This window comes from Chelonoidis abingdonii, chromosome 1 (genome assembly GCF_003597395.2).
Source record: "Chelonoidis abingdonii isolate Lonesome George chromosome 1, CheloAbing_2.0, whole genome shotgun sequence".
Taxonomy (NCBI): domain Eukaryota; kingdom Metazoa; phylum Chordata; order Testudines; family Testudinidae; genus Chelonoidis; species Chelonoidis abingdonii.
The window spans coordinates 75,837,051-75,864,616 of NC_133769.1; the positions used below are offsets into that span (position 1 = coordinate 75,837,051).

A 27,566-nucleotide genomic window follows, 5' to 3' on the forward strand; every position below is an offset into this window, starting at 1 on the left:
CTTAAGGGAGGAATGGCCATATGAAATGTTCTGTTGTCCAGAAGATGACCAATGACTTTCTGAAAGCTTTATGTCCTGAGTTTTAAAATAAATGCAGTTATTAAAAAACTGCTTCACAGCACAAATTGCAGCAATACCTGCAAGAAAGACAGCACGTTATCTTCAGGGACAAAGGTTCACCGTTCAGGAAAGCATTCTAACTCATGCTTAACTATAAGCATCTGCAGATGTCCTAGGTGGGCATATGCATAAGTGCTTTCCAGACTTGGACCACAGCGTAGAAAAGTTGGAAGCTCTATAAAATGTTGGAATCCTTTGTTAGTTATTTAAAAGCATTACTTATGTATATACAACAACAAAAATACCTGTGAGGACAAGGCTACAATAAGATCCCAGTCATAACTGGAGCCGTTGGATGCTACAAAGTACAATTAATATAGAACAGTCTTTAATAGCCATTTGAATTAGAGGAGATGTAAGCAGTGAACATGGCTGAGGGACATTTAGAAATGCTGCAAAAGCCTAACATAAAATCAAAGAGGAAAGCTATCAATAAACCTAATAAGCAGAACTTCCCTAAAAATAAAATAAAATGAGCAGATGTGAGCGTGACCTTTTGAGAGGTGAAAACAATATTAAATAAATGCTCAGAACAATACTGATAAATGCCAGGCAAATGAGCTCGAAGAACAAGAATTGGAAACCGTTTGAAGTGCATGTTTACTAAACTCAATAAATAAATCTTCAGGCATAAAAAGAGGCTGGAAGAGGTTAAACAAAAAAAACCCCAAAAGAATTTAAAAAAACCCCAAACCTCACAATTGAATATGAATGTTACATGAAATGATTTATTAAAAAGAAACTAGCAGTGGAGAAATGGCTGTGCTAGATAAAAAAAAAAAATCAAGTCAGTATGGGCAACATCAGAATAATTGGTATTTCAGCTGGAAAGGAATTGCCCAACCCAAATGAATGTGCAGAGAATTTTTTGACTAATTTACTTAATCTAAAAACAAAGTGATCCTCCAAATACTGAGAAAAGGGGGTGTTTTGGTTTGTTTTGTGTGTGTGTGTTTGTTTGTTTGTTTTGTCTAGAATGCAAAACGGGAACGATGCATAGGGCGGGTTTGGAAATTGTTACTTTATCTTCTTCTGAAAGCATTAATAAATTCTGAAGGAATATTAGCCGCCAGGGCTTGGTCCTTGAAAGCCAGAATGGCTTCATCATTTCTTCCTGGGCCCCACAAACTGAGGCACAGAAATGAGTAGCGAGTGGAATGGAAGAGTTTCATGAAGAAGGCCTAAAAATGGCCTAGTATTCTTTCTAGCAGAGCTGTGAATCTAATACTGGAACACTGAACTAGTTCATCAACTTGAGAAAATATGAACCCACTCATACAGAAAATAAAATAGCTTTGTGTCCTGTTAAATGTACCACTCTCTTCCTGACAAACCATTATCATATCATGCAGGTGAAAAGAATAGTGTGACTAATGGTGGGTCACATGGTATCTAATGTATTAAAATTTGTATATGGGTCAGGAATCTCATGGAGTTTCAGATGGTGATGTTTCTTCCTAATTATTCCTTTTGGCAGCATCTCCCCCCTGCCCCTCACTTCCCACTGATAGGATAGCAGGTTCAGTCCCCTGAATCCATGGATGTCCTGAGATCCATATGGGGAAACCTCCACAAAGCAAGGGTATGTGCAATGGAAGCCCATTGTTTCCACATTTCTTCCCAAGATTAAACCACGCCTATGACTTCTAAGTTGTCATTTTTGTGGTTACCTCCAAACTCTGTGGTAGCTGTGCTGACTCAGAGAGGAATTTACTATGGGTTCCTCCAGTAGCAACTGCGTAGGGGATTTCTGACTGGTCTTGAGAGGAGTATGCAATGGAGAGCTAGCTCCTCCCCTCCACACCCCCTACTGTGGTTCACCAGTCATGGAGCCTTTACTGATAGAACTTCCACAGTATCATGCAGCAGGATGCATGGGAGCCTGCTTCCCCGTCCTCAGATTTAGCCCTACTCTAGCACTCTTTGCCACTCTGCACTGCATTTTGTGGGGCAACAAATTCTGGCTCTTTGCCATAAACCAGACCACAGCTTGTACACTTAAGTGCTACCTATGCCAAAGATGAAACTACATTAAAACTATTGTCTTCAGTACAGTTATTGCTGGTAGGGTCATAGTATGGATGACATGACCATCATGATTTACTACTTTTTTATTGCATTAGCACAGTAATATATGGTTTTAGTGATAATTCAGTTTAATCAGTTATAAGTAAGAAAAATAAACCTCCATCCATGCTTATCAGCAAAATTGAAAGCTGTTAGCAACAACTGTACTTAAACAGTTTATGAATGTGGAAGAAAGAATATGTATGAGGGGAAGAGGTTACCAGCAGACCGAGACTTTGCCTTCTGGTAAATGCCTTTGTCTTAGTGACAGCTGAAAAGTATTATCCAGGGTGGGGTTCTCCTCTGAACAGTTAGTACGAGGACCTATAGGTTTACTTGGTTTTTTATATATGTTCAAACATGTTTGAGGAAAACATTTTGATTATTCCAATACCACACTTTGAACCGAATGGGAGACTGAGAGTTTACAGAAGTGAGTGTCAAGAGTGTGAATGTCACAAACCAAAGATTTTTGGTGTTAGTGTGATTTCTCTTAAATGGACTGTTTATGTTCACTTACACCGTGTGGTTCTATTTCCTGGTTTGTTTTCTGAGTGGGAGCTGACAATATCAGAAATGATTTTGATTGCTAATACAGCAACCAAGTAACAAGGTAACAAGATTGCTTTACGTCTCTTTTGTATTTGCCCAAGAACTCTAGGAGTTGTCATTTATTTACATGAATTCAACTGGTGTTAATTAACTTGTCTGTATGTGTGTTTGAAAGAATTTAAACATATTCTTAGATCCAAACTGTATCTTATAAAACATAACAAAGAGCAGCAGGGAGCTAATTCCATCAAGAGCTTCATTCCCATGGTTTGTGATGATATTGTCAACATTTCTTGATGGAATTATTTCCTTGCATCTTACTTCAGCCCATACATCATTTTCTATGGGCCATTTGAAATGTAATTAAAAATGGAGGCTGTTTATCTGCTTCATACACCACCAAGAATCCCATGTTCCTATGAGCAATATATCTGTTTTTTGTTTGATATCTATTATTTCAGTTAACTAACACCTGCCTTAGCAGTTCATTATACGTCGTTTTTTCTTTTGATTTCTGCCTTATTCTTCCTACAAATCTAGAACTAGCTGGTGAACCACTAATATATTTATACTATTTTATTAACAGTTGTATACAAAGACAAGTAGAAGCAAAAAAAGGATTCTGGCTAAATCTCATACAGCTCTTGAGCTGTTTATATTCAGATTTCACAAAATATATAAAATTAACAACGGAAAAACAATTAAATCTTTTATGGATCAGATTGGAAAACCAAATTATTTTCTCCTGGTGCTATGTACAGATTAGTTCTGAAAGCATCTATAATGCATTTGGAAGAAGCAAAAAGGGCTATGTTGACTCTGAAAAATGTACTATCCTACTATTTGTGGATTAGAAATAATTTCTTCTGTAGGGTGTAGTTTTCTAATTGGTGCTTCCTAAACAAACAATTGGTTTCCTTAAATATAAAATAAAATGACTCCCAAAGTGATGCGAAACAAAAGCATCTCTGCATATTTATTGCTATTTTTTCTTAGTTGTAAACAATTTTCCTGTGAAAATGCTGGATAAATCTATTTGGAAATATACATGACATCATCTTCTATCAATGACCCTGAAGTAATACAGAATTTACACTTCAGTGGTTGTCTTGTGAAAGGACTGACAGGTAAGTAATGCATTGCATTTGCAGAGCAAAAGGAGGTGAAGTATGACTCTAACTGGATATGTTTTCATTTAGCTATGAGGAGAGAATAGCTATAGCAAAATTTATAACTCATGTAAATTTTTGGCTGGATTCTTGCTTTGATTCTCAGTCTGTGGTTGGAAACAAAGTATTGATTTTATGTACTTTGTGCCATCTTTAATCTGATTGTTAAGGGTCATTGTCACTGTTATATAAATAATGAGCTGCAGTGCCCAGAGTAGAAGACTTAACATTGATTAATAGATGATGGATTGAACTTTGAAGGAGAGAATTTGCCAGTTGATATACTGGGACATGAGGAGGGGTATGGTTTTGAGTAAAACAGTCCAATTATTTTCTTATCTTTTCTCTCTAATGAGCTGGGAGATCATTTCTGCTTTCACAAGTCAGTTCAGGGATTAGGCAGAACATCTATATACAAGGCTAAATCCTGCCCTTACTCTTCTGATTTATGCTGGGAGTGGAGGCAGCAGAGGATCAGCACAGTGTAGGATAGGTCAGGGCAGAAGCCTGGCCTGCAACGCGGAGCTCACTTTACTGGTGCTCTCAAAGGGAGCACCATGCACCTCTGGTTAGAGCACACTGTACAGTGCTAGTCTGGAGGCTGAGAGATGCTTCATACTCCTTAACCAATAGACCAGGCCCCTATAGAGCTGTTGAGGAAATTGGCATTCTGCCGTATTGCTGCCTTTTTCTCCTATCTGTGCTCAGAGAGGGCAACAAGACTCCCTTCTTCCAGCCCCCGTTCACACACACAGCATAGGGCAGCTTGTGATACCTTTACACTGCAAGTAGCAGCTTACTTCACAAGTGAGTTCAAGCCTTAAGAGGGCTATCTAGGGCAAAATCAGTACTTGGTCCTGCTAGTGAAGGCAGGGGGCTGGACTCAATGATCTTTCAGGGGGGAAGGGATAGCTTAGTGGTTTGAGCATTGGCCTGCTAAACCCAGTGTTGTGAGCTCAATCCTTGAGGGAGCTGTTTGGGGAAGTGGGGTAAAAATCTGGGGATTGGTCTTGCTTTGAGCAGGGGGTTGGACTAGATGACCTCCTGAGGTCCCTTCCAACGCTAATATTCTATGATTCAAGACTGAGTTTGATAAGTTTATGGAGGGGATGGTATAATGAGACTGCCTACAATGGCATGTAGCTGATCTGCAACAGCTAGCAGCAAATATCCCCAATGGCTGGTGATGGGACACTAGATGGGGAGGGCTCTGAGTTACTACAGAGAATTCTTTCCCCTATGTCAGACTGGTGGGTCTTGCCCAAATTCTCAGGGTCTAACTGATTGCCTTATTTCAGATCAGGAAGAAATTTCCCTCCAGTCAGATTGACAGAGACCTTGGGGAGTTTTCTCCTTCCTGTACAGCATGGGTCACTTGCACATTTAAACTAGTGTAAATGGTGGAATCTCTGTAACTTGAAGTCTTTAAATCATTACTCAGCTAAAGGTTTGGCATCTATTACAGGAGTGGGTGGGTGAGGTTCTGTGGCCTGCAATGTGCAAGTGGTCATAGTAGATGATCATGATGGTCCCTTCAGGCTTTAAATCTATGAGTCTATGATTTTCATCAAAGACTTCTAACCTCAATAACAGCACTTGGATCCAAATCCTGCATTACATTTGAGTTATGCTCAGCACATCCAAAACAGGAGTGGGAAGTAGCATTATGCCCTATGCCACCTTAGAATCCCACCACATAGGAGGAATCCTCAAGTGGGCCAGATCAGCCAGATTTCCATCTGGTTTGTGCTGCCAAAGTGGGGGCCAGGATCTGGCCTTAAGTCTTTGTGACTTGTTTTACAGTGGCACATCAAGCATGCATTTACAGAGACTACAACAAACTCACTGGTAAGGCCTGTTTTAAATTTGAGCATAATCAGGTTTGGCAGATTTCGTTTTTTTAATTTATGATTTTGATGATTAATTGATTCTAATTTAAGATTTGTTTATATTTTTAACTATTTTTATAATTGCTGAAAAGTAAGGGGCTGGGTAGGAATTAGAGTTTGCAGCAGTGATCGCAGGGCTGCAGAGGGCCCTAGAGACTGTGCACAAGGTGCGGGCACCCTGCCATCTGCAGTAGATGGCTGGAAGTCTGTGGCCCTGGTGGGACAGAACAGAGATGCTTGTGTCGTAGCTTCCTACTCAGATTTGAACCTTAGCGTTCATAACCTGAGAAGCTAGCATGAACCCCTCTAAGCTTAATTACCAGCTCAGATCTGATAGGCTGCCACCAGCCAAGAATTTCCAGTGTCTTGGCTCACTCGGGTCTCCCCCAAACCTTCTCTGGGGGACCCCAAGAACCCAAATCCCTTGGATTCTTAAAACAAGGAGAAATAAACCATTTCCCTTCCTGCTCTTTACTTCCTCCCAGATTTTCCCGCCCTGGGTATACTAGGAGATTTCCCTGCTTCAATCCCTTGAAACACAAAACCGAGAGGGCAATTTACCTTCCCCCTCCTTCTTTTCCCCCCTCCCAGTCTTTCCCTGAGAGAGACAGTAATCCTGGCACAGAGCTTCCTATCCCCTTGCCATAACTAGAAAAAGAAAAGTCAACAAGTTTTAAAAAAAGAAAGCTTTATATAAAAAGAAAGAAAAAGACAAAAAAATAATCTCTGTATCAAAGTGACAATACAGGGTCACTTGCTTAAAAGAAAAATATGAATAAACAGCCATATTCAAAAAGAAATACAATTTAAACATTCCGGCAACTACACACATGTAAATACAAAAAAAAACAATAAAAGCCTATTGTTTTTCTACCTTTGTACTCACAACTTGGAAACTGAAGATTAGAAGCTTGAAGATAGAAAGATCCCTCTCATAGCCGAGAGACAGACAAAAGACACAGACCCAAACATTCCCTCCCTGAGCTTTTAAAAATCCGGTTTCCTGATTGGTCCTCTGGTCAGGTGTTTGGTTCCCTTTGTTAACCCTTTACAGGTGAAAGAAACATTAACCCTTAGCTATCTATTTATGACAGCTTGTCACTCCCAGCTAATGAGAGAGAGGGTCTAGAACAAGGGGGCTACAGAAGGCTCCCTGAATTGCTGCAGAGCTGGTGACACCCTATCCTGCAGGTGTAAGGTATGGAGAATGCTGCAGTCCTGGCAGAGCAGAGACGCTGGGCCTCGAATGCAAGGAGGATGACAAGCCACACCACTGCTGAATGACTCTGTTGCCACGTAGGAAACATTCAGCATCAGGGTGGCCTCCCCCTTGGCAGGGAACTTGTCCTCTGTCTCGTGGCCCTGCCCACGGTTCCCAGCTTTGTTCTGTCAGGACCACAACCTTCCCCACATCTTAGGGCTGCAGGGATTGATGTCACCTGCTTCACAGCAGTGCAGGGAGACATACACAGCTCTTCTGTTATGGGCATGAGGGAGCAGGTCTGTGACAGTGGGGCTGCAGAGCAGGTGATACTGGATCACTGCAGGCCCAAGGGGTGCGAGAGGGGGAAGGAAGGGCTGCAGTCCCACTGACTGTTATCAATTGATAATTTTTAATGTCGATTTCAGTGTGTCAGTTGCAATTGACGTTTACTGACATCTATCAAATCAAATCCCACCAAGGCTAAACGTAACATTCTCTTTCACGGAGTTGCCTTGATATGTTGGCAACTGCTCTTCAATCTGCCATCTGGTGCTATGAGATCACTCTCCCAAGCTATAAAAATATCCAACAGGTGCTACTGTTGGTGTCCCGACACCATGGCAATGAGCAATTTAGAAATGCTTAAAAGACCATCCACCATTTCTGGAAAGTTTAACAAATACTGAGCAAAGCAAGTGAAGATTGTCTGAAATGCGTTTAGTTCAGAGTCTCCCATATCCATATGTTGAGCCCACTAATCAGGTCTCTTACATGATTGTTACTAGCAAGAATGACAATGGGACTGTCAGGAAAGCATATTTCTTTCCCGTTGGAGTAGTAACTTGCTACTAGCCCTTGGCATTGGGGGTGAGAGGGAAAGGCCACACAGCTAAAATTTACCCCTCTGTGACTGCAGAGGAGATGTGGGAAGGCCATGAAGGAAGCATGGAGTTTCACTCCCACTTACGTCCCCGAATGGCTGCATAGGTCAAGCTACAACTTGGACCTTAATGAAGCATTTGTAAGAAACCTGCTGTGGCATCTAGTTTTGAAAACAGAATGGTTTCTGACCATGCAGCTAGTGTTTGGTCCATTGCAGGAATAAAGCAGAAGAGTGCTGGTACGAAACGCCTTATAACTGGGCATAATCTTGGTGATCTATATGCATATTTTTAGGTGTTCCTAATAACCACTAGCAGATTGTGATTTCCTTACTATGGGCAAGATTGTAAGCCTCCTTCAGCCTGCTCTGGCCCTGGTGCACGTTGCTGCCACCCCGGAGCCCGCACCCCAAACCCCTCTGCATGTCAACCCCCTGCCCTGAGCCCCCTCCTGCACCCTGCCTGCACCCCAGCCCCCTGCCCTGAGCCCCCTGCTGCACCCCAGCCCCCTGCCGCCCCCCTCCTGCACCTCAAACCCTGCCCTAGGCCCCTCCTGCACCCCATCCCCCTGATGCACCCCATCCTGTACCCCAACCCCCTGCCCTAAGCCCCCTCATACATCCACACCCCTTGAATTCACAATATGCAAGAATCTGCTTCTACCGTGGGTCTTCCCAAATATTGCCCTAGGCCCCTCCTGCACCCCATCCCCCTGATGCACCCCATCCTGTACCCCAACCCCCTGCCCTAAGCCCCCTCATACATCCACACCCCTCCACCACCCCGCCCCTTTGCCCCGAGCCCCTCCCTGCACACTGCATCCCCCCCACACACACGTACCAGACTCTCTCCTGCACCCCAACCCCGTGCCCCAGTCCTACATTCATGGCCCTGCATGCAATTTCCCCACCCAGATGTGGCCCTCGGGCCAAAAAGTTTGTCCACCCTAGTATAGTAGGATAGCATGTGGTCCACCATTAGTAAAACTATTCTTTTCTTCACCATGATATTGACAATAGTCTGTCAAAAAGAGACTGATGAGTTGAATAGAGCACAAAGCTATTTTGCTTTCTCTAGCTGGGTTAGGGTGTCACTGTACTTGTTGCTCACTTCCTGGAATTTCTTGAGTCAGTGGAGAGCTAGTTTAATATCCCAGTATTAGATTCGTTGCTTTTGCCAGAAAGCGCAAAAAGGGACTTTTTTATGCTTTCATCAAGAAACTGCCTGCATGAAATCAAGGTTGAACAAAGGAAAAATAAGACTTGCAAGAAATGCATCAACTGTGACAAAGCAGGAAATTGGATTCACCAGCGTAACCTTCCAACAGACCCTATAGCACATTGACTGGACTGTAGTTGCCTTTATATAGCTGATGGTCTGCTTGTGAAAGGACTTTTCATTTGAAGCTTTAGGCCACTCTGGCTTGAGGTTCTTTCAAAAATTAATGCAATACACCAGAGTGGAGACAGATTCCAAGCAATAGTGCAGTGATCAGTAGGGTTACCTGCACTGAGCTAGCAAATTCAGGGCCTTATATAATGCTCTGGAAGGAACAATTACTATGTCTACTGCTTCCTACAGTGTTGCCTGAGAGACCTTGAGTGTAAGTAGTGACACACCTCCCCATCTGTTTCTCATCACTGCTGGCTTCCAGTCCCAATTTCAGTTCTCGGGCTTCTCATCAAATGTCAATGTTCCCCCATCCCTTATGGCTCCTTTTCTAGTTTCTTTGCCCTGCCACTCCCAGTTCTGCTCTCGTACCCTGCTACTTTGTCAACTCTGCCTTGCCAACTGTCCTTCCCCACGCCCACCTAGTTCTCAGTCCCAGTCTCCTTGTCCCGTCAAGCCCAATCTTCCCCTGATCCGCATCCAATCACAGTCTCCCCCAACATACTCTCTCCCAATCCCCTCATTTCCCTCCCCAGCTCTCAGTCCCAGTCTCCCTTGTCCATCTAGTTACAGCCCCCTCTCCCAGTTTTAGTTCCCAGTTTGTTTACTCCTCTGAACTGCAGTCCCAGTCTCCTTGCCCAGCCAGTCTCATTCTCCCTACAACTCCCCATCCCAGATTCCCTCTCCCACTCCCCATCAATCTTCAGTTTCTGCCACATACTACCCTGATGAGCCACATGCCAAAGCTTGCCAACTCCTGGCTTACAATTGGCTACATTTTCATGAGGACAGAAAAAGGCACATCCCTTATACAAAGACCATCCCCTTGCCAAATGTCAAGTTCCTGCTCCAAAGCACAGGAGTGGAAGAAATTTTCAAAAAGGTCACCACAGTTTTTTAATATAGACAAAACACTATTTTTCCCCCAAGTCTCATTGTAAGAAACAGCTGAATGGTCTTGGCTAAATTTTCCCCCCTCCTCCACCTGCCTACCCCACCCCTCAAAAAATCAGCCTAAGACAGACATCTGGCATGAAAACTTTCAGTCCAAACAATTCTAGTTAGACAAAGTTACAAGCAGCTGAAAACATGATCTTATGTGGGAAGTATCAGCTACTAACCTTAGCTAGTAATAGATAGTGCTACCAACCACTTTTATAATTATGCAGAAGAGATAGAAAGGAAAAAATAGATAAAAGACTTATACAATATGTCAACAGCCTCTAAAATGCTCCTGAGTTTGACAGCAAACAGTGTATTGAAGGATAAAAGGAATTAGGACCAGAAGTTACAGTGTGTATCTGCTGCCAACCACCAGGAATAGATGAGAGATAGAAGGAAATATCCTTGGACCAGTGTTCAAGGCTGTATGACCTTTCTACAGAGTAATACATTCATCATGGGGCATGACTACACTTGCAGTTTTAGAGCACTTTGAGTTAAACCAGCCTTCGTAGAGTGCAGTAGGGAAAGTGCTGCAGTCTGTCCACACCAAGAGCTTCAAGTGCACTGACATGGCCACATTTGTGGCACTTGCAGTGGCACTGGGAGTGGTGCATTATAGGCAGCTATCCCAGCATGCAAGTGACTGAAACACGCTTTCAAATGTGGGGGTGGAGCGTGACAGGGAGTGTGTTGTGTGTATGTGGGGGAGAGAGAGAGTGTGTTTTGGGGGGCTGAGAGCATGTCAGCATGCTGTCTTGTAAGTTCAGACAGCAGCAGACCTCCCCCGCCCCTCTGTCTCTCTCTCTCTCTCACACAGCATTCCACAGTAACGGCTTGCATGCCAGCTGTCAGAAATGGAGCTTTGAAAGGGTATTTCCGCATTCCTACAGGAGTTCAAAACAATGACAAGAGTGGCCACTTGACTTAAGGGGACGTTTCCGGAGGCCGATCACAGTGCAATAACGCAACACCTTGTTCACAGTGACACCCGAGCATTGTAGCCAAACGCAACAAACGTTATTCCTCTCGCCGAGGTGGAGTACCAGCAGCGCTGTAGCCTCGGAGTCAGAGTGTTCTACGTGTCTTGCCAGTGTGGACGGGTAGTGAGCTAGTGCGCCAAGGCTCCTTTATTGCACTGTAACTCGCAAGTGTAGCCACGTTCACGGTCTTTACTCAGACGTTTGCTTGATAATAGCTACAGCTAAACATTTACTATCAATGGGAGTCCTAAATTACACACAGGACAACTTAATTAACCATAAATGAGATAACCTAAGCCTTAGAGAAGTCATACTGGATCTATTTCTTACCGATAGGGAGGTAATGTCTGAGAATCTGAAATAACAATGGCAGTATTATAGTAAGAGAAGTGATGCAGTTACATGAACATTGTAAAAGTAGTCTGGACAGTGCACTAAAATGCACTCGAAAACAATCTTCCAGTGCCAGGAAGGACGATTTACATGACTTAGTTTGTAGGATTTTTCCATCTCCAATATATCTGAATCTGCTGCACGATGCAAAGCATTACATCTTTCAACATAATTAGCTTACTGGACTATCCTCAGCATAATTTCAGATGGAAAGAAGGCTTAGGACACTTCTGTGTGTGCTTCTAGTTCAATTTCAGTATACTGTGAATAACCGGACTCGGAGACATTCCAAAGGAAAGATGCTGAAACAACCCAATACCAACAAATAACTACAATGGTATGAGTGGAACAAAAAATAAAATAAAATCAAATAATTGGGACTGAGCATAGGCAGAAATTTTGTTCAAGAGCTCCTAGACATTTGGACCACCTGAGATAAGAGAAATATCCCAGCCACATGTAGTAAAAACTCTGAAAGATCAGTAGAGTAGATGTCAAGCATTTCTCTGCATATCTTCCAAGGCAGCCAGAAGTGTTTCCAGAGTTTACCAATCCACTGAGTGAGTCTTCATGACAAGTGTGAAACATCACCCAGAAGCCATAGGAAAGTGAAAACATAATCTGAAAGATTAATTCTGCCAAGGCACATGAGCTGTAAAATACAGAGATTTTGTGATTTTGTAGATTTTGTGAACATGCTTCAGATATGTAGTTTAAAAACTGAGATAAATTTGAAGATTTGAACTTTCTTCCTGAAATGTTTATGGCGACATCCTCAACTCAGGATTAAAGGTGTAAAGAAAAGAGAAAAGTGGAGTTAAAGATTGAAAAAATATTGTTGCGAGTTATCCAGCTCTGAGAAATACTGTAAGACAGGTTTAATAAAATGGATGTGTGTTGTTCTTAGTATTTTATACTCAAACATGGTGCCTGTGACAGCGTACAACATATCAATATCACATCCTGCTTCTGATTGCATTTGCCATGGCATACTACCCTTGATAATATCTAACTATAATTAAAGGTACTTCCAATTATCATGCTTGACAGCCCTACAAACAGTATATGCCTATGTTACAAATAGTATTTGAATAATGGCTTTTATAGGCTGTGAAGCTTCCTGTCTATCACATTAGACAATGCTAAAAGGGTGAAAAGGCAGTAGGTATAAATGATTAGTGGAAATGAATAGAATTCCTAGTAAGACGTGTAAAAAAGTCTCTCTGGGGCACCTCTCTAGCTGGATTGGGGCCCCTTGCCATGCTCCATTACCACCACAGGCTCAGCCTACTCCAGGCCCAAGCCTTTTAGTTCTTGCAGTGGGCACTACCCTTACAGACCATCTTGCTTTGTTCACAGGTGGGGAACAGCAAAAGTTAAAATTCAACAGAGAACAAGCCCCTTTTGGAATCAACAAAAAGAGACAAGGTCAGTGGCACCCCTTATCTTCAGGGGTGCCTCCATAGCAGCTTTACTGCAGTCCTTCTGGACAGGTAGCTAAAGGAGTCGCCCCCTGCTGGGCTTGCCCCTGGTTTCACAGACTCTTCACAGAGCTGAGGAAGTCTCTGGCATTGGGTTCCTTCTGCTGCTTCAAGAGCCACAGCCTTCTCAGCACTTCCCCTTTACGGATAGCAGCTTCCTCCTTTTAAAGCGGGCGGTCTCCTTTAGTACACAGAGCCTCCTTTGCCCCTTCCCTGTCACTGTGGGGTTTATGCAGCATGTTTTTAGAATCAATCAGATATGGAACTGCATTCTTAAATCTATGACATGGCAATGGTGCAGAAGCTCTATGTATTTGTAGCCCTTATACTGAATACCAGAAAGTGCAGTATTGTAGTCTGCTTTCACCCTTCTGAAATAAGTTTCTTTTGCCACTGAGATCATGTACTAAATCTGAGTCTCTACTGTTGCAGTATTCAAAGTAATGGACTCTGAGGTTGCTAGGATACCAACTAGTGCACTGAACTTTCTGACGGATCATGGCACACTTCATACCGATCTCCTCAACATCTAGATTATTTGTAGCTGCTACTGTCACATTCCAAAACTTTCACTGTATTAATGAATATGTGGGTTTAACACTCCGTAGATGCACATGTAAAACAAGGATTCTCAGATGTTTCCATTGTTTTCCCTGCTCTAATATTAGCAATAGTATAGGTCCCCAGTGTCCAGCTTTATTCAACCTGTTATTAGGAACTCAAGTTTTTAATATATTTGGATGCAAACTCTAGGACTTACAGCATCTGCCTTGTACAACTCTAGGAGTCTATAGGCCTCTGACATAATAAGATCACTAGGGCGTATTTGATATGAATTGAATTTCAATATTAAACATTAAGTGATAGACTGAATTTTTCACACTCACTGGACTGGACTGGCTGGCTCCTATATTAAAGAATAAAACTGCTGAGGGAATGATCCAGATGTAGATTAATAAGGGAACGCAGGCCAAGATGGAAGTTTGTTGGCTGAACTCTGCAGAGAGCCTGTCATATTGCCTGTCTTCTCAAACTAGTACTACTAATCTCTCATTTATGGAGGCATACAAAACGTAACTTCATGTCCTTTTCTTGGTAGCATGATACTAGCAGCGATATGAAATAGTTTATTGGGAATTCAGGTAATAGCAGGCACTACTTTTCTCTGTTCTATGGTAGTTTTGTACTTGCTTACCTTCGCCTGGAAGATCTGAATTTCTCCTAATCTCCTTAACTCCCCCGTTCTGCCCTGTATGGGTTTTTCCCTATAGGATGTAAAACTCAGGATCAGATTGTAACACTACAGAGAGATACTCAGGTGGAGTAGGGGCCAGGAAATGCTGCAAGATTCCTGGAGTCCATTGAGGGGAGTGGCTCCTCCTCCTCTGGGTCTGTGGGCGGCCAATCCACCCCTCTATGTCTCTGGGGGTCGCCTGAGGTGGGGAATCAACAGGGCGATGGGAGATAATGAGCTTGGGCCTGTGGTCAGGGCTGAACAATAAACACAAAGCCCCAAGCGCTGGTCGGGGTGGGGCAGCAAAGAATACTGAGTATGCTCAGGCCTGTACTCAGGCTGGGCAGCAAACAGTCAGCCTAGGCTCTGGTTCAGAGCGGGGCAGTAAGCAAAGTCACTCAGCTCCAACCTGCACTCAGGTGGGGCTGCAAACAAAGTCAGTTAACTCAGCTTCAGCCAGCCTGAGGGAGGGGGAGACTGCCACCCAGTGCTTGGGTGGCAGAGGGGACGCAGGCCCTCCCACTCCACTGCGTCCCGGCCCAGGGCCCTAAGCATGGCAGAGGGTCTGCCACCGCATCAGCGGGGATCCAAGCCGCAACATGCTGACTCACCCTCTGCCAGCGTTGCAGCCAGACAGGAGTCTACTGCCCCTGGCCCACTTCACTCCTCCCTCTCCAAGGGTAGCTGCTGGTCTAGTGAGGTAAGGTGATTGGCAGCGGGCCTCAATTGCCAGCAGAAGCTCTGTTGGGGTTGAGCCAGCCAGCAGTCTCCTGCAGGGTCAGGTCATCTCGGGTTCCGGGTAGTCCGGGCCAGTTGTCTGCACTCTGCGGGCCTGCAGCCACCTCCCAGCTCGAGTGCTTGGCCCATGGGGGCATGGAGCCACCCTCTTCCTCTGTATCCGGGCAGCGCCAGTCCAGCTCACTACTGTTCCCCTCACTGAGTTTCCTCTGAATTCTTCTGTAAGGAAGTTGGGGCTGGGGTTTTCCTAACTCCCTGTGCCCTAGCCTCTCCATGTTAAAAATAGGACTTGCATGAGAATATGCCATAGAGCTGTCATTGCCCTCTTCCATACCCGCTGCCCAGATCTCCTGAAGCAGAACAGTCAATAGCAACAATAGTTTGTGTTTCTATGAAATGTATAACTTCTGTTCTCTAAGTAACCAGCTCCAGTGAATGTTTCAACAAAGAATCTTGGTCTGATGACACAGCACTCACCAGACAAAGGCTGAGACAAGAAAACAGAGCTACTGGAAATATTGGCTGCCTAACTGACAGTTGATTAGGCTGGAGAAGAGAAATTTCCTTTATTTTTCTGTAGGCTGGAAATCCATAGGGTACTGTGAGCTGTTAATAATGCTTTGCCTACCAATACAGGTAGTTTTAATGGATTTCCCTGCCAGTGTACTGACTGTGATTGCAATGAAGCATGAAACAACCTCTTTTAATGACTTAGACTAGTGCTTGCCCAGAGCTAATATTACATTTTTAAAAGATATCCTGGTCTCTCACTAATTGAACAGCTACCAATACACGTTTGAAAATGAATGATTAATTAGAAATGTCTGAAAACTAACGTGTATTGTACATTAGCAAATATTACTTAATGTTCATTGTGTAAACCTCATGCAAAAAAGATACTATAGAGAGTATTATTTTGAGGACATTTCCCATCCTTTGGCTTTCAGTGAGTAAATAGATATCCTTCTTTTTCTACAGCTGGGATGACAGCAGCTCAGTTAGTAGTGGCCTCAGTGACACTCTTGATAACCTCAGCACGGATGACCTGAACACCACCTCATCTGTCAGCTCTTATTCCAATATTACTGCTTCTTCAAGAAAAAACGCTCACACTCAGGTAAGTAGCTTTTTATTGCTGCCTCTTACCATACCCTTTCACGTGCATAGTGGACCAGCAGGGCCAAATTAACCCATAGGCTAATAAGGCTGTAGCTTAGGCCCTACTATTTTTAGGCCTACTCAGGGCTGGCTCTGGCTTTTTTGCTGCCCCAAGCAAAAACAAACAAAAAAACTGCGTGGAGGCCAGAGCGGCGAAGGGGTAGGAGGGAACAAACCTGCCAGGCAGCAGAAACAACCAAGGGTGGGGGCGGGAAACCTGCCGGTCGGCGCGACAAGGGAGGGCTGGGGGGCAGGAAAAAAACCTGCTGGTTGGAGCAGCAAACAAGGCGGGGGGGCCCGTGAAACAAATATCCTGGCCGGAGCAGTGAAGGGCGGGAGGCGCGAAACAAACCTGCCGGCCGGAGCAGCAAAGGGGGTGGGGGTGGGGCGCAAAACAAACCTGCCGGCTGGAGCGCGAAGGGAAGAAAAAAACAAAAAAACAAAAAGAAAAAAAAATACCTGTGGGGTGGCGGGAGCACGGGTGCAGGGGGATTCCCAGCCCTGTAGACCCCGGGCAGTGGTGTGCACACCCCAGCTAGCGGGGGCGGGGGAGAGAGAAGGGGGCAGCCAGGGCTTCCTTAAGTGGAGCGCTTGCCATGCGTCCCCTCCCGACATGCCGCCTGCTGGGAGGGCTCTGTACCGCTCCGGTGGGCAGACAGGGAAGGACGCGATCTGCGTGCCAGGCTTGCTGCAGACCTGGCACCACTCCCAGCAGCTCCCCTCCTCCGCGCTGCTGCCCCCTACAGAGCGGCAGGAGCAGCAAACCAAAAAGAAAAAAACCTGCAGGGGCAGCGGAAGCAGGAAAGCTCAAAAAAAGAGAAAAGGATTGGATGGAATGCTGCTCTTTGGAATCTGCCGCCCCAAGCATCTGCTTGCTCGGCTGGTGCCAGGAGCCGGGTCTGGCCCTACAGGCAGGGGGTCCGGCCAGGCTGGGTGAGAAGTGGGAGTGAGTTTACTCACACAGCCTTGCTGGAGCACTCCTGCCAGGAGGAAAGGCAATGCCAGCACTTCAGGAACACACTGCCAAGTATTCGGTTAACACTGGTGATCGAACACTAAAAATCCGGTTACCAACGGAACCTGTGCCAGCCGTGGGTGTAGTTTGAGCAGGCATTGTCTCCTCCCCTCACCCAGCTCCCCCCACTCCTAATTTCTCTGACGCTATGCTTAGTTGTCAGGGAGGGAAGAAGCTCCCTTTGCCCTCTCCTTGGCTGAGGCTGGCATGCAGCTCCAAGATGGAGAGGAAGAGGCAGTACCAGAGCAGTAGGGTGGGAAGCTTGCACAGAACCTGCACACACTCTAGCCAGCTCCAGCCAGAACTGTTGCCTCTCCCATGTATAAGGAACGAATTCCCACACATTTGTAGGAAAAACAAAACAAAACATCCCACTCTGGATACCAGTACTTTAACTTTTACAGTATCTTCCATCGAGGGGTTTCAGAGTTATAATGCACTAAAGAAATCCAATTTTTCTGTACTGGAATACATAGGCAACCAAGTTCTTTCCCTATGCTCAGCCTAGTTCAATAGGCCAACACATCTTTATACTTTGAAGGGGTTGCAAAAGCACTGGAGGAAGTGCAACACACAATGTCATAGGTTTCTCCTTCCCCTCTCCTTCAAGGATTTTAAATCCACTTTTTAGAAGGCTATGATAGAAATACTGGCTGAATAGGCTAAAGGCAGGTTCTGTCCATCTGCTGGTTCTCTAGCAGTTCAATCCATCATACAAGTACCTCACCTTTGATTTCTTTTAGGTTTCATTCCAAAAAGGTAAAGCTAAATAAACCTGAAGTTAGTCCTCGTTTTTCTGCCCCAACTCAAACTAACTTCTTTCCGAAGTGGAAAATGTTGGGTAAGCATGGAATGTGTGTGATTCAAGAAGGGAATGAAAACACGGGCCAATTCCTGCTGACAGTTATACCTGTGTAACCTTATTGACTTCAGGGAGAACAAATTTTGGCACAAGAATAGATTTTAGTCTCGTCAGCTTTTTCAAACCTAGTATAAGCAGAATCTCATTCACTTTCCTCCCCTAAACTGTGAGCACTTTAAGAGGAAAAAAAAATAAGCAAGGTCTGCTTGATTTACACGTGCAAACAAAACAGGAAGCTCTCTCTTCCTCCTACACCAGCCTTAAACAAACACCAGAGCCAATGTAACAAGAGTGTCACTACAGCAACCTTGGTTCGATTGTTCTTTTGAAACCTCCTTAATGGGAATAGCTCTGTTCTTTTGAAACCTCTTTATGGGAATAGCTCTGTTTTTTCAACTCCTAGTCATTCAAAAGCTGAAAGGCTTTAGATTAAGTTTGTTTAATATTTGTACAGTGATTTTCAAAAGCTAACATAGTATAGAAGTGCTAAATATTATGACTAGGCAACTATCTAAAGATATGTGTCCCTTCTAGCTGTAACCTTACAGAAAGCTTAAAACAAACAAATGCAAACTGTAGTGGGCTGGTGCACACAGAAGTCATACTTAAAATACCTCATGTCAGAGCTGCTGATCACACATTCTAGAATAGATAATACTTAGTCCTGCCATGAGTGCAGGGGACCAGACTCTCGAGGTCACTTCCAGTCCTATGATTCTATTCTATTATTCTAATTGTGGAAGAGTTTGGTGATAGAATGGCCTGATGTGGTGAATCACTGGAGATTAACTACACAAACTGAGTATCATCCCACAAATAATATTTGGGTTCAGTGTGAAAATAATAATTCATTGTCCACAGCTAGTGCAACACTGGGAGGCAGCTTTCGGAGCAAGACAGCCTAAAATACAATGCCATCCAATGTAATTTTCCCACTACTACTTCCTCTACTCTAGTGGATTTTACACCTGAGTTGTTTTCTTTTACATAATAAAAGCTGTCTGCCTCCCAGACTGCAGTCAGAGTGAGACAGGGTATGTGATATAGAGGCCATAGCTTGGAGGAAACACCTGCAGGGCTTGGCTTTGCACTGTGCCCTGTGGAGAGCTGAGGGTAGAAGCACAAAGTTGAAAGAGGTGAGCAGGATGGGTAATGTTGCTGTGATCATCGTCATACAGATGAGCACTCCACTACCTAGGAGGAAGGAGGCCTAAGAAAAGGACAGCGTAGCATCCCTCGTGCTACCTCTTACTCAGGAGTATCTGGTTGAGGAATTGAGTGTAGTGAGAGTAGAATAAACTTGTTAATTTTACATAAAAATATGTAAATATGTTTGTAGATAAATGTTTGATGATTTCGTACTTTCTTTTGCAATATGTAATTCATACTTAGGCCCTTCCCTCTCATTAGCCTTAGGCCCCTCAGAACCTTAATCTGGCCCAGTATGCCAGGAAAGGTGTATTCAAACACAATACATACAAAGTATACAGCATACTAGAAAAAATATCTTCAGTGGCAGTACATCCAAAACAAATGACATGATGAATATTGGACACGGTTTTCTATTCTATTTATTTTCAAGAAGCATTGCATTCCACTAAACACAGAATGTGCTGTAGCTGAATCTGGAATATATGGATTTCTGCTCACTGCATCTTACTCTGCTACAAATGGTACAATTTAAATTAATCCTATTTTCATCTGTCATGACATGTAACATATCAGGGAAGAAATTGTGGACTTTATAGCCCCAGGAAATTATTTTCCATCCACAGGAAGAAAGGAACGGGCAGAAGGAGACTGTTCTCCTGTCTCCTCCATGGGAAAAGGTGAGCCAAGGGCGGGAGGTGAGAGCTTTTGTTTTGCCCACTCCCTTCCAGGAAGAGAGGGGGACCTTTGAGAATGTCAGGGACATGGACCTGTGGGCATCTTCTCTCCCCTGATCCAGACCTGCTGGGACAGCTACTCAACACTCCTTTACTGTTCCTGTGAGTGGTATTTCACTGCTTCTTCTGGGTTCCCTAGCACAGGAGTCTGAGATCTTCCAAGATAAGGGCTCTAGTGGACTGCTGCTCCTGCTCAAACTGGGGCTACCTTCTTGCCCACTTGAGGCAAACAGTTGCTTCAGTTCCTGTCTGTATGGTGGTGTGGAACACCAGAGGCAGCTTTCTGCTCTTGGAGTGATAAAGCAGCACTAGCACCACAGTTGATAACTTTCACGCGGTAAAGAAGTACCCCGACTTTCACAATAGCCAAAAATCAAGCTAATCCCATTTCAAAACAAGGCCAGAACAAGCCAATCCTTAAGAATTCCAACACTCTATGTGACTAGATCCCCCTGGCGTGCAGTCTGGGACTGTGGAGGGTCTGCTGTGCACCCTGACTCTCTCCCACTCCTTGCCGGAATCTGATCAAAAAAAGATCTACAAACAAAACAAGCAACAAGCTACAGGCCAAAAAGTAGCCAACAAGCAACTCACAAGCCAATTAAGCCAAAAAACAAGCCCAATTTCTGTGTTTTTTCCTCAGATTTGGCATGTCTGACTAGTACTCTCCTGCCTAGTACTCATTCACAGCCTAGCCCAGGCCCCTCTTGCAGCCAGCCCAAGACAACCTCCAGGCTTGTCATCCCCTAAGCTTGGCCTTGTTTGTGCAATTTTTATATTTATTTTATTCATTTATTTCTTTCAAATTAAAAACATTTAAATAAGCTGCTGTCCCAAGGTCTGAACACCATTAAATAAGTAGAAATTCCACAGTATCAAAATATTGTTTTCATAAACATCATTCAGCAGAATATAGGTAAAACCCCTTCCAGAAACACATCTCATTACTCCTCACGTCTTCTCAAAGGCCCAAAATAGTGTGCAGAAGGTTAACAACTGCAGGCTCTTGCAGTGCAAAGAGGAAAATGAGCTCACAGTCAAGGGGGCTTCAAAAAGAATGCACTGCCAGATGGCTCTTGTTTCTAGAGAGGGACCTCGAGTTCAAGCTCTTCAGCTGATCACAAGTAAGACCACATGGCACAGGTATCTCAAGTAACCTGATCTCTGGGCTTTAAATGTCAACACTGACACTGTATTCCACCCAGACCCACTCATAAGCAGCCAGTGCAGCTCATTGAGCTGGTTTGTGCTCTCAGCACGCTGCTCCACTTAATAAGTGAGCAGCTTTGTTCTGAGCTAACTTCAGTTTCGTTGTGGTCTCTAGATGTAGTCCTATGTAGAGATGCATATGCTGCAGCTGGGAGCATGCTTCCCAGTGCAAGTAGACAAATATGCTAGCTCTGTTTGAGATAGTGCACTAAAAATAGCAGTGTAGACAGGGTAGCACAGGTGGCAACTTGGGCTAGCTGCCCAAGTACATACCCAGGTGGTCCAGAGAGGTTTGTAGTCTGGTGCCTCACCCATGCTATACCAGCTACACCGCTCTTGTTAGTGCGTTAGCTCTAGCAGAGCTAGTGCGCATCTGTCTACCTGCACTGGGGAGCATGTGGCATAGACATACCCTACGCACTCGTCTTAGCATGAGAAGATGCAACAAAGTCACACTGAGCATTGTTACTACCAGTGGCAGGCCCAGAATATGCCACTCCTTTAAATTTCAGGTCTGTGGTGCAAAAGGTGGTCAGATCCCCTCTATCGGTGTGCCAGTGTAATCGTCCTCACTTCTTCCAGTTGTTCTCTCCCAACCTACCAGGGTTATCTCCATCTTCACAAGGCTAGGCTTCAGCCACTTAGAGTTTGTCGACATTACGCTGCAGTGGAGATTTCAGGGTGTGAATGTAGAGTGCACCAAAGTGTTGTGATCCAATTGCCGTGTGTGGATGCTGACGGTGCAAATGAAAAGATACCTAGTTCACATTAACATAGTCCTCTTTCAAACAGGCTATGTTCATATAGCTATTATGGCAGCTCTGCTCCAAGTGGGGAACATCCTCTGGCAACAAAGAGATAGTGGGCTCCTTGCTTCAATCAGTGTACACTGGTGTAGTTAACATAAATGGGCTGCAGCATAGGGAGGAAATCGGCCTTTTTTTTAATGAAGGAGGATTAACAGTCACTTCATGGATGGAGGGGTGGCAAAAAACTTTTAAGAAAAGGATTTTGTTTAACATATTTGTAGATGATACAATTTGCTTTAAAAATGTATCTCTACGTGTTTTTAAAAGCTTGTCTTTGAGAAAAGCTCTTGGAATATTACAGTCTCAGTAACATCATCGTCAACAAAAACTCTCTGCTGAAGAATCCTGCAGTATTTGTGTGCATATTTGCTTGGGTTCTTTTCCCATGTGTTCTTCTGCCAAAAGCAAATGCAAGCATAGTCAAACCTTGCATTTTTTTATGCCTCAAGTACCATACATTTCAAGAGCCGCTAATTATTACTATATCTGTCACAGGGTACTCACTCATTGCAGGTGGAGTCTCTTCTTGGCTGTTCTGGGAATTGGCTCTCTTACAGGTCTGACATCTTCCCTCAACAGGTTTCTCAACCTGTTGTCCTTTCTCTCACTCTGTGGCCCCTCAGTCACTACAGGAGCTACAGCTTCCTCTTCATGACTCGGCCCTCCAGTCAGGTCACTATGTGGTTTCGCCTGCCAGGGTATAGAGTCAGGCAATTCCACTCTGTCAGTGGTTGGTAGGGGAAACCAGGCCAGCTCACTACTCCAGGTTCCAGCCCAGGGACCCTACAACACACAGCCAATGTCTGCTCAGGCCCAACTTTGCTGCTTTCTCCCTGGACAGCTTTCTATTCCACTTCCCAGAAGTTTTCTGCTTCACCTTTCTCTTTTCTGGGTATGCCCTTTCTTCCGGGCCAGGCTCCCAGGATCCTACTCTTGTCCTGGCTCCCTACTTCCCTCTCTAATGCACAGAGATTGGCTGGAGATTTCCTCACTGCCACGCCCTCTCTTTTCTCTCCCTCTCTCTTTTTTTTTATGATGAAACAGACTTGCCTGAATAGTCTGTAGCTGCCACCAACTATAATTCCTCAATACTTAGCAGTTTATAGCCTCTCGCTCTGCTCTGTGTCTTTCAAGTAATGTAACAGCACCTTTCAAATAATACTCCATTTCCTTGATGTTTTTACTATATCACATCATGTATTTTTCCCCTTAAGATGTTTAAATGCCTCGAAAAGCTTTTCCCTTTCTTTTAAAGAGCCCCTGCATACCCAAAGAAGGTGATCTATTTTTCTTCCACCCTACAGAGCACACGCATTCCATCTTTGTACCTTTTTATTCAAAAAGGATTTTTGTTTAAGCCAAAATGGCCAGTTAGTACCCTAAACAGAAGCACTTCATTAGTTCTATCCAGGCCCTGAAATACGTCGCAATCCTCAAATCTAGAGCTCAGTTCAAAACATGATCTACCTCTTTTTTCATTAATCCATTATTTATTTATTTATTTATTTATTTATTTTGGCTGTTCCTCTTTTAAATTTGTCTGTGCTAGGCTTTTTAATTCCTGTTTACTCAGGGATATCTCTGCATCAGTCCTTCCATTTCTTACAGTGTTTTTAGCAGCTTTGTCTGTCATTTCGTTCCCCGTTATCCTAAAAAGCACTGGGATCCAAGCTGATGCTACATGTATCCCCATCTGTACTAACTCCGTTATTACAAATATAACTTCAGTGATTAAATCACTTCTACATACTGTGACATCCTTTTTTTATCACCATAAGACCTGAGACTGAATGTGAAAAAATGGCTGCTGCTTTTGCTGGGTATACATCCCATATACAATTTCATGCTAGCATTACAGCTACATAGTCAGATATTCTTTTGTCTGTATTAATTTCCAATATTTGTATACAATATGCCATTCCTATTCTTCCTGCCTTTCTTTTTCTTTTTTGGACCCCTCTGTATATATTTGACAAAACCAACTCCACTTTTCATCTGCAGACTGGTACACTTCATACCTACTGTCTCTTTTTTTACCCTTAAATTTATAAAATTAATCTAATGCCACATCTGGACATTTGACTTTCCATCCATAACTGATTTTCCCATAAGTAAAAATGTTGACTTCATTCAACTTTTCTTTGTTTTTCAACTGCTGCATCACACTGAACTCAAATGGTATGTGGAATTCTAACTTTGTGTGCTATAGTTTTTACCAAATTCCCAACAATCTTCATAAGTTTGTTTGGTACTTTCATCACTGCAGTTCCCAGTACCTTTGGCCCAGAAAGTTAGGTCCTGTAGTCAAACTGGTTTGGAATATGTTCTTAGTAAATAGTAAATAGTAGTTTCATTTGTAGTGTAAGTGGCATTTCACTAGAAGCTACCTGTAGCTCATATAAGTGTTATAATAAACACAGCACATGCAATTCGTAGTGCCTGGCTTGTATTAAATCTAATTTTTTAAGTTCTGATTGTGATGCTGACCCATAATCATAGCAGCTGTAGCCAATAACTGGTCTGATTAGGGCTCTGTATACCATCAACAATGTTTTCATATCCATCTCCTACCCGCAAGTAGTCCCAGCAAGACTTTTAAGCAGGTTAATCCTTTCTTTACATTTATCTTTAACATAGTTTATTTGTTTATTTATTTTCTTTCCAATGTAATTTAGCATCAAATATTACCCCTAAGAATTGTAACTTTTAACTACACCTCTATCTCACTATAACGTGACCCGATATAACACAGGTTTGCATATAGCACGGTAGCAGTGGGGCTCCAGCGGTGCTTTAAAGGGTCCAGGGCTCCAGCTGCTGTGGGGAGCCCAGGGCCCTTTAAATCACTGCTGGAGCCCTGCCGCTGCTACCTCGGGACTGCAGCAGTGGGGCTCAGGCAGCGATTTAAAGGGCCCAGGGTCCCCACAGTGGCCAGAGCCCAGAGCTCTTTAAATCACCTCTGGAGCCCTGCCACCGTAGAAAACATGCAAAATATTTAAATAAATGGTATTCTATTATTGTTTAACAGCGCGTTAAATCACAATTAATTTTTTTAATAACTTGACAGCCGTACAATAAAACTTTATTTTTGTCATCACTAGTAGATCATCACCTATACCTTCTGCAGTGTTTATCATATTCTTTATAGAATGAAGCTGTGTCTACATGTTTTCCTGTGCTGATTGTCTCGTCCTTCTCCATCTGATGCTTTGAGAGTATCCTTACAGCTTCCGCATAAGTTATGTTATTAACAATTTTTGTCTTGTGTATCTCTTTAGCTTGCCTTGCCATCATACACTCTCTCTATGCTCGACTGTCGTTACTACTGCAGTTGCTACATTTGACCCCTGTTCCTTCCATACCATTTTCATAGGAGTGCTTTCCCCTACATTTATCACATCTTGTTTTCCCTTTACAAGCTGCTGTTGGTACTTATAACACCTTAAGGGAGAGACAATATATGACTTGGTTCTTTAATATCTGAAACCTTAGTGTTACTTTCTCAGGTAGAGTCCCTCCCTTACATGTAATCAGTACAGCTATTGATGGCTTGCTTTCTCCTCCTCATTTAATAATTAGTTATTGACTTTGACGCTCCATATATTACCCCATTTTTTTCAGTCAAATACTTTGGTAGCTGCAACTTATATTAAATTTTCCCTAAATTTTAGTTTTTAGCAGTTTGTCAGCTTGTTCTTTGTTTTTGCATTCAACTAAAATATCTCCAACTCGCAGATGTAGACAGCCTGTGCCTGCCAATAGTGGGCGGGCACAATGTAAAATGCGGGCCATGTGACCGCCCCACATCTAACCTCTAGGAAGAACCTTCCAGCCCCAGGTCCTTGGGACAGGGCAGCCAATCCTGACAGCTTCTGGGGTTGGGGTGGGCCACAAGAGCAGGGACAATGTGCCTTTGGGGAAGCTCAGGAAGACTCATAGCACCAGTGTCTGTGTGAAGTTCCCGCACCCTCATAGACATCTCATCAAGGGGAGGGGCGTGGCCAGTGCTCCTACTTCCAGCTGAGCAGAGGGAGCCTGCTGCCAGCGCCTGCCCCAACAACCCCCAGCTCTGTGGGCTGCTGCGCTCTCCCTTCCAAAGTTACCTGCCCAGGGGTGGAAGAGGGAGCTCTATGCTTCTCCTGCTGCACCTTCTCCAGCATGCTTTGGACTTACTTGGCCCCCGCCTCTGACAGATGGGCCCACGTAGGAAGCAGAGAGGGCAGGACAGAGTCACTTCTCATGACAGCTGAGGGTGGCCAGTCAGGGTCGCTGCCTCTGTGCAGCATGGTGGGTATCTGCAAGAGAGCCCAGCTTGTGAAGCAGTGACAGCGGACTGCCCCTCTGCTCCCTGCCCAGCCCGGCTGCCAGGAAGAGGGCTGAGTGAGCTGGAAGTGCCAGGGGTGCAGAGCAGCAAAGAAGGCTGGAGCTCCCCTCCCCCCACCAACAGGCCAAGCAGAGCAAGCTGTGAAAGGGCAATTCAGCACTCAGAGAAATCGGGGTGGGGGTGGGGGGGCACTTGACCCCACACCTACCCCATGCATCACCTCTGCTCACAGCCTCCTTGCTCTTACAGTATTCCCTCTGCTTTTTCTTAGTCCAGTCAGCTACTTTCACAAGGTTAGCATCACCTAATCTGATTTCTTTGGCTAAGGATCTTACACTTACAACCATTTGGTTTATTTCCTTCCTCAGCTTTGCTTTTTTTGCTGATATCATCATCTGCTTCTGCTTCTACTCTTTTCCCCCTATTTTGTTTCCATTCTTCCTCAGAAATAGACCATTCTTCAGTTTCCAGAATGAAATCATTTGGGATCAGAAAATTCTCCAACTCCCCCCAGCCATCACCCTTTCTGTTAACACCTTGCTGGTTTAGATTAGCCTAGTTCACACCTGTTCAGCAAAGCTTCATCTTCCAATCCAGGGTTCCTTCTGCAGGTGTGGTCTATCACACTAATTGGCCCTTTCTCAGCTTCCTTAACTCTTTCAGGGCTGGTGTGGGGTGAACACTCCATCACATTTGCTATCTAATTATTATTAATCTTGTTTATTACAATATTGTCTAGGGACCATACAAGAACAGAGCCCTATTGTGCTAGGCACTGTACAAATACAGAGTGGTAGATGGTCCCTGTCTCAATGAGTTACAGTCTAAATATACAAGACAGACACAGGGGAGAAGGGGTAGAACCCACAAGCAAGGAAAACAGTGTGATGACACTAAATGTTGTGTTAGTCCCACCATTTTGTTGTTGTTGGGGATACAGGGGTTATTTAGGAGAGGATTAGCTGAATGGAAAGACAAGGGAAAAGAGAGGGGTAAAGGGAACAGAATAGGAGAAGTGACTGAGGGGAGGAAGGTATGAGGGACAGGTGTGGAGTGAGACTGAGATGAAGACACTGTGAGAGAGGGACAAGTAGGGGTTAAAGCTGCTTCCGTAATTGCTGTGCTGGCTGCAGTCTCTAGCTGGCTCTTCCCTGCAATGTCCTTCCCCAAGATCACATGGCTGGGGGAGGAGGGGTGCTGCTTGCCCACAGCATGTCTTTATATCTTCCTTTCACAGTTCTGGGCCAACGGGTACTGGGAG

The 27,566-nt window shown here is 44.1% G+C and overlaps 1 protein-coding gene across 11 annotated transcripts in view; it reads left to right on the top strand.

Moving 5' to 3' along the window:
• Positions 1 to 27,566, top strand: part of NAV3 (neuron navigator 3) — an 859,499-nt gene that overhangs the window by 751,774 nt on the left and 80,159 nt on the right. For 7 of the 11 annotated variants that reach the window (XM_075066761.1, XM_075066765.1, XM_032798953.2 and 4 more), the window contains 3 exons: positions 12,949 to 13,017; positions 16,021 to 16,159; positions 19,853 to 19,906. In XM_075066761.1, coding sequence (XP_074922862.1) covers positions 12,949 to 13,017; positions 16,021 to 16,159; positions 19,853 to 19,906 — 262 coding nt within the window. The remainder of the gene's footprint in view (positions 1 to 12,948; positions 13,018 to 16,020; positions 16,160 to 19,852; positions 19,907 to 27,566) is intronic. The other 4 variants (XM_032798951.2, XM_075066769.1, XM_032798949.2 and 1 more) reach the window with 3 other exon arrangements.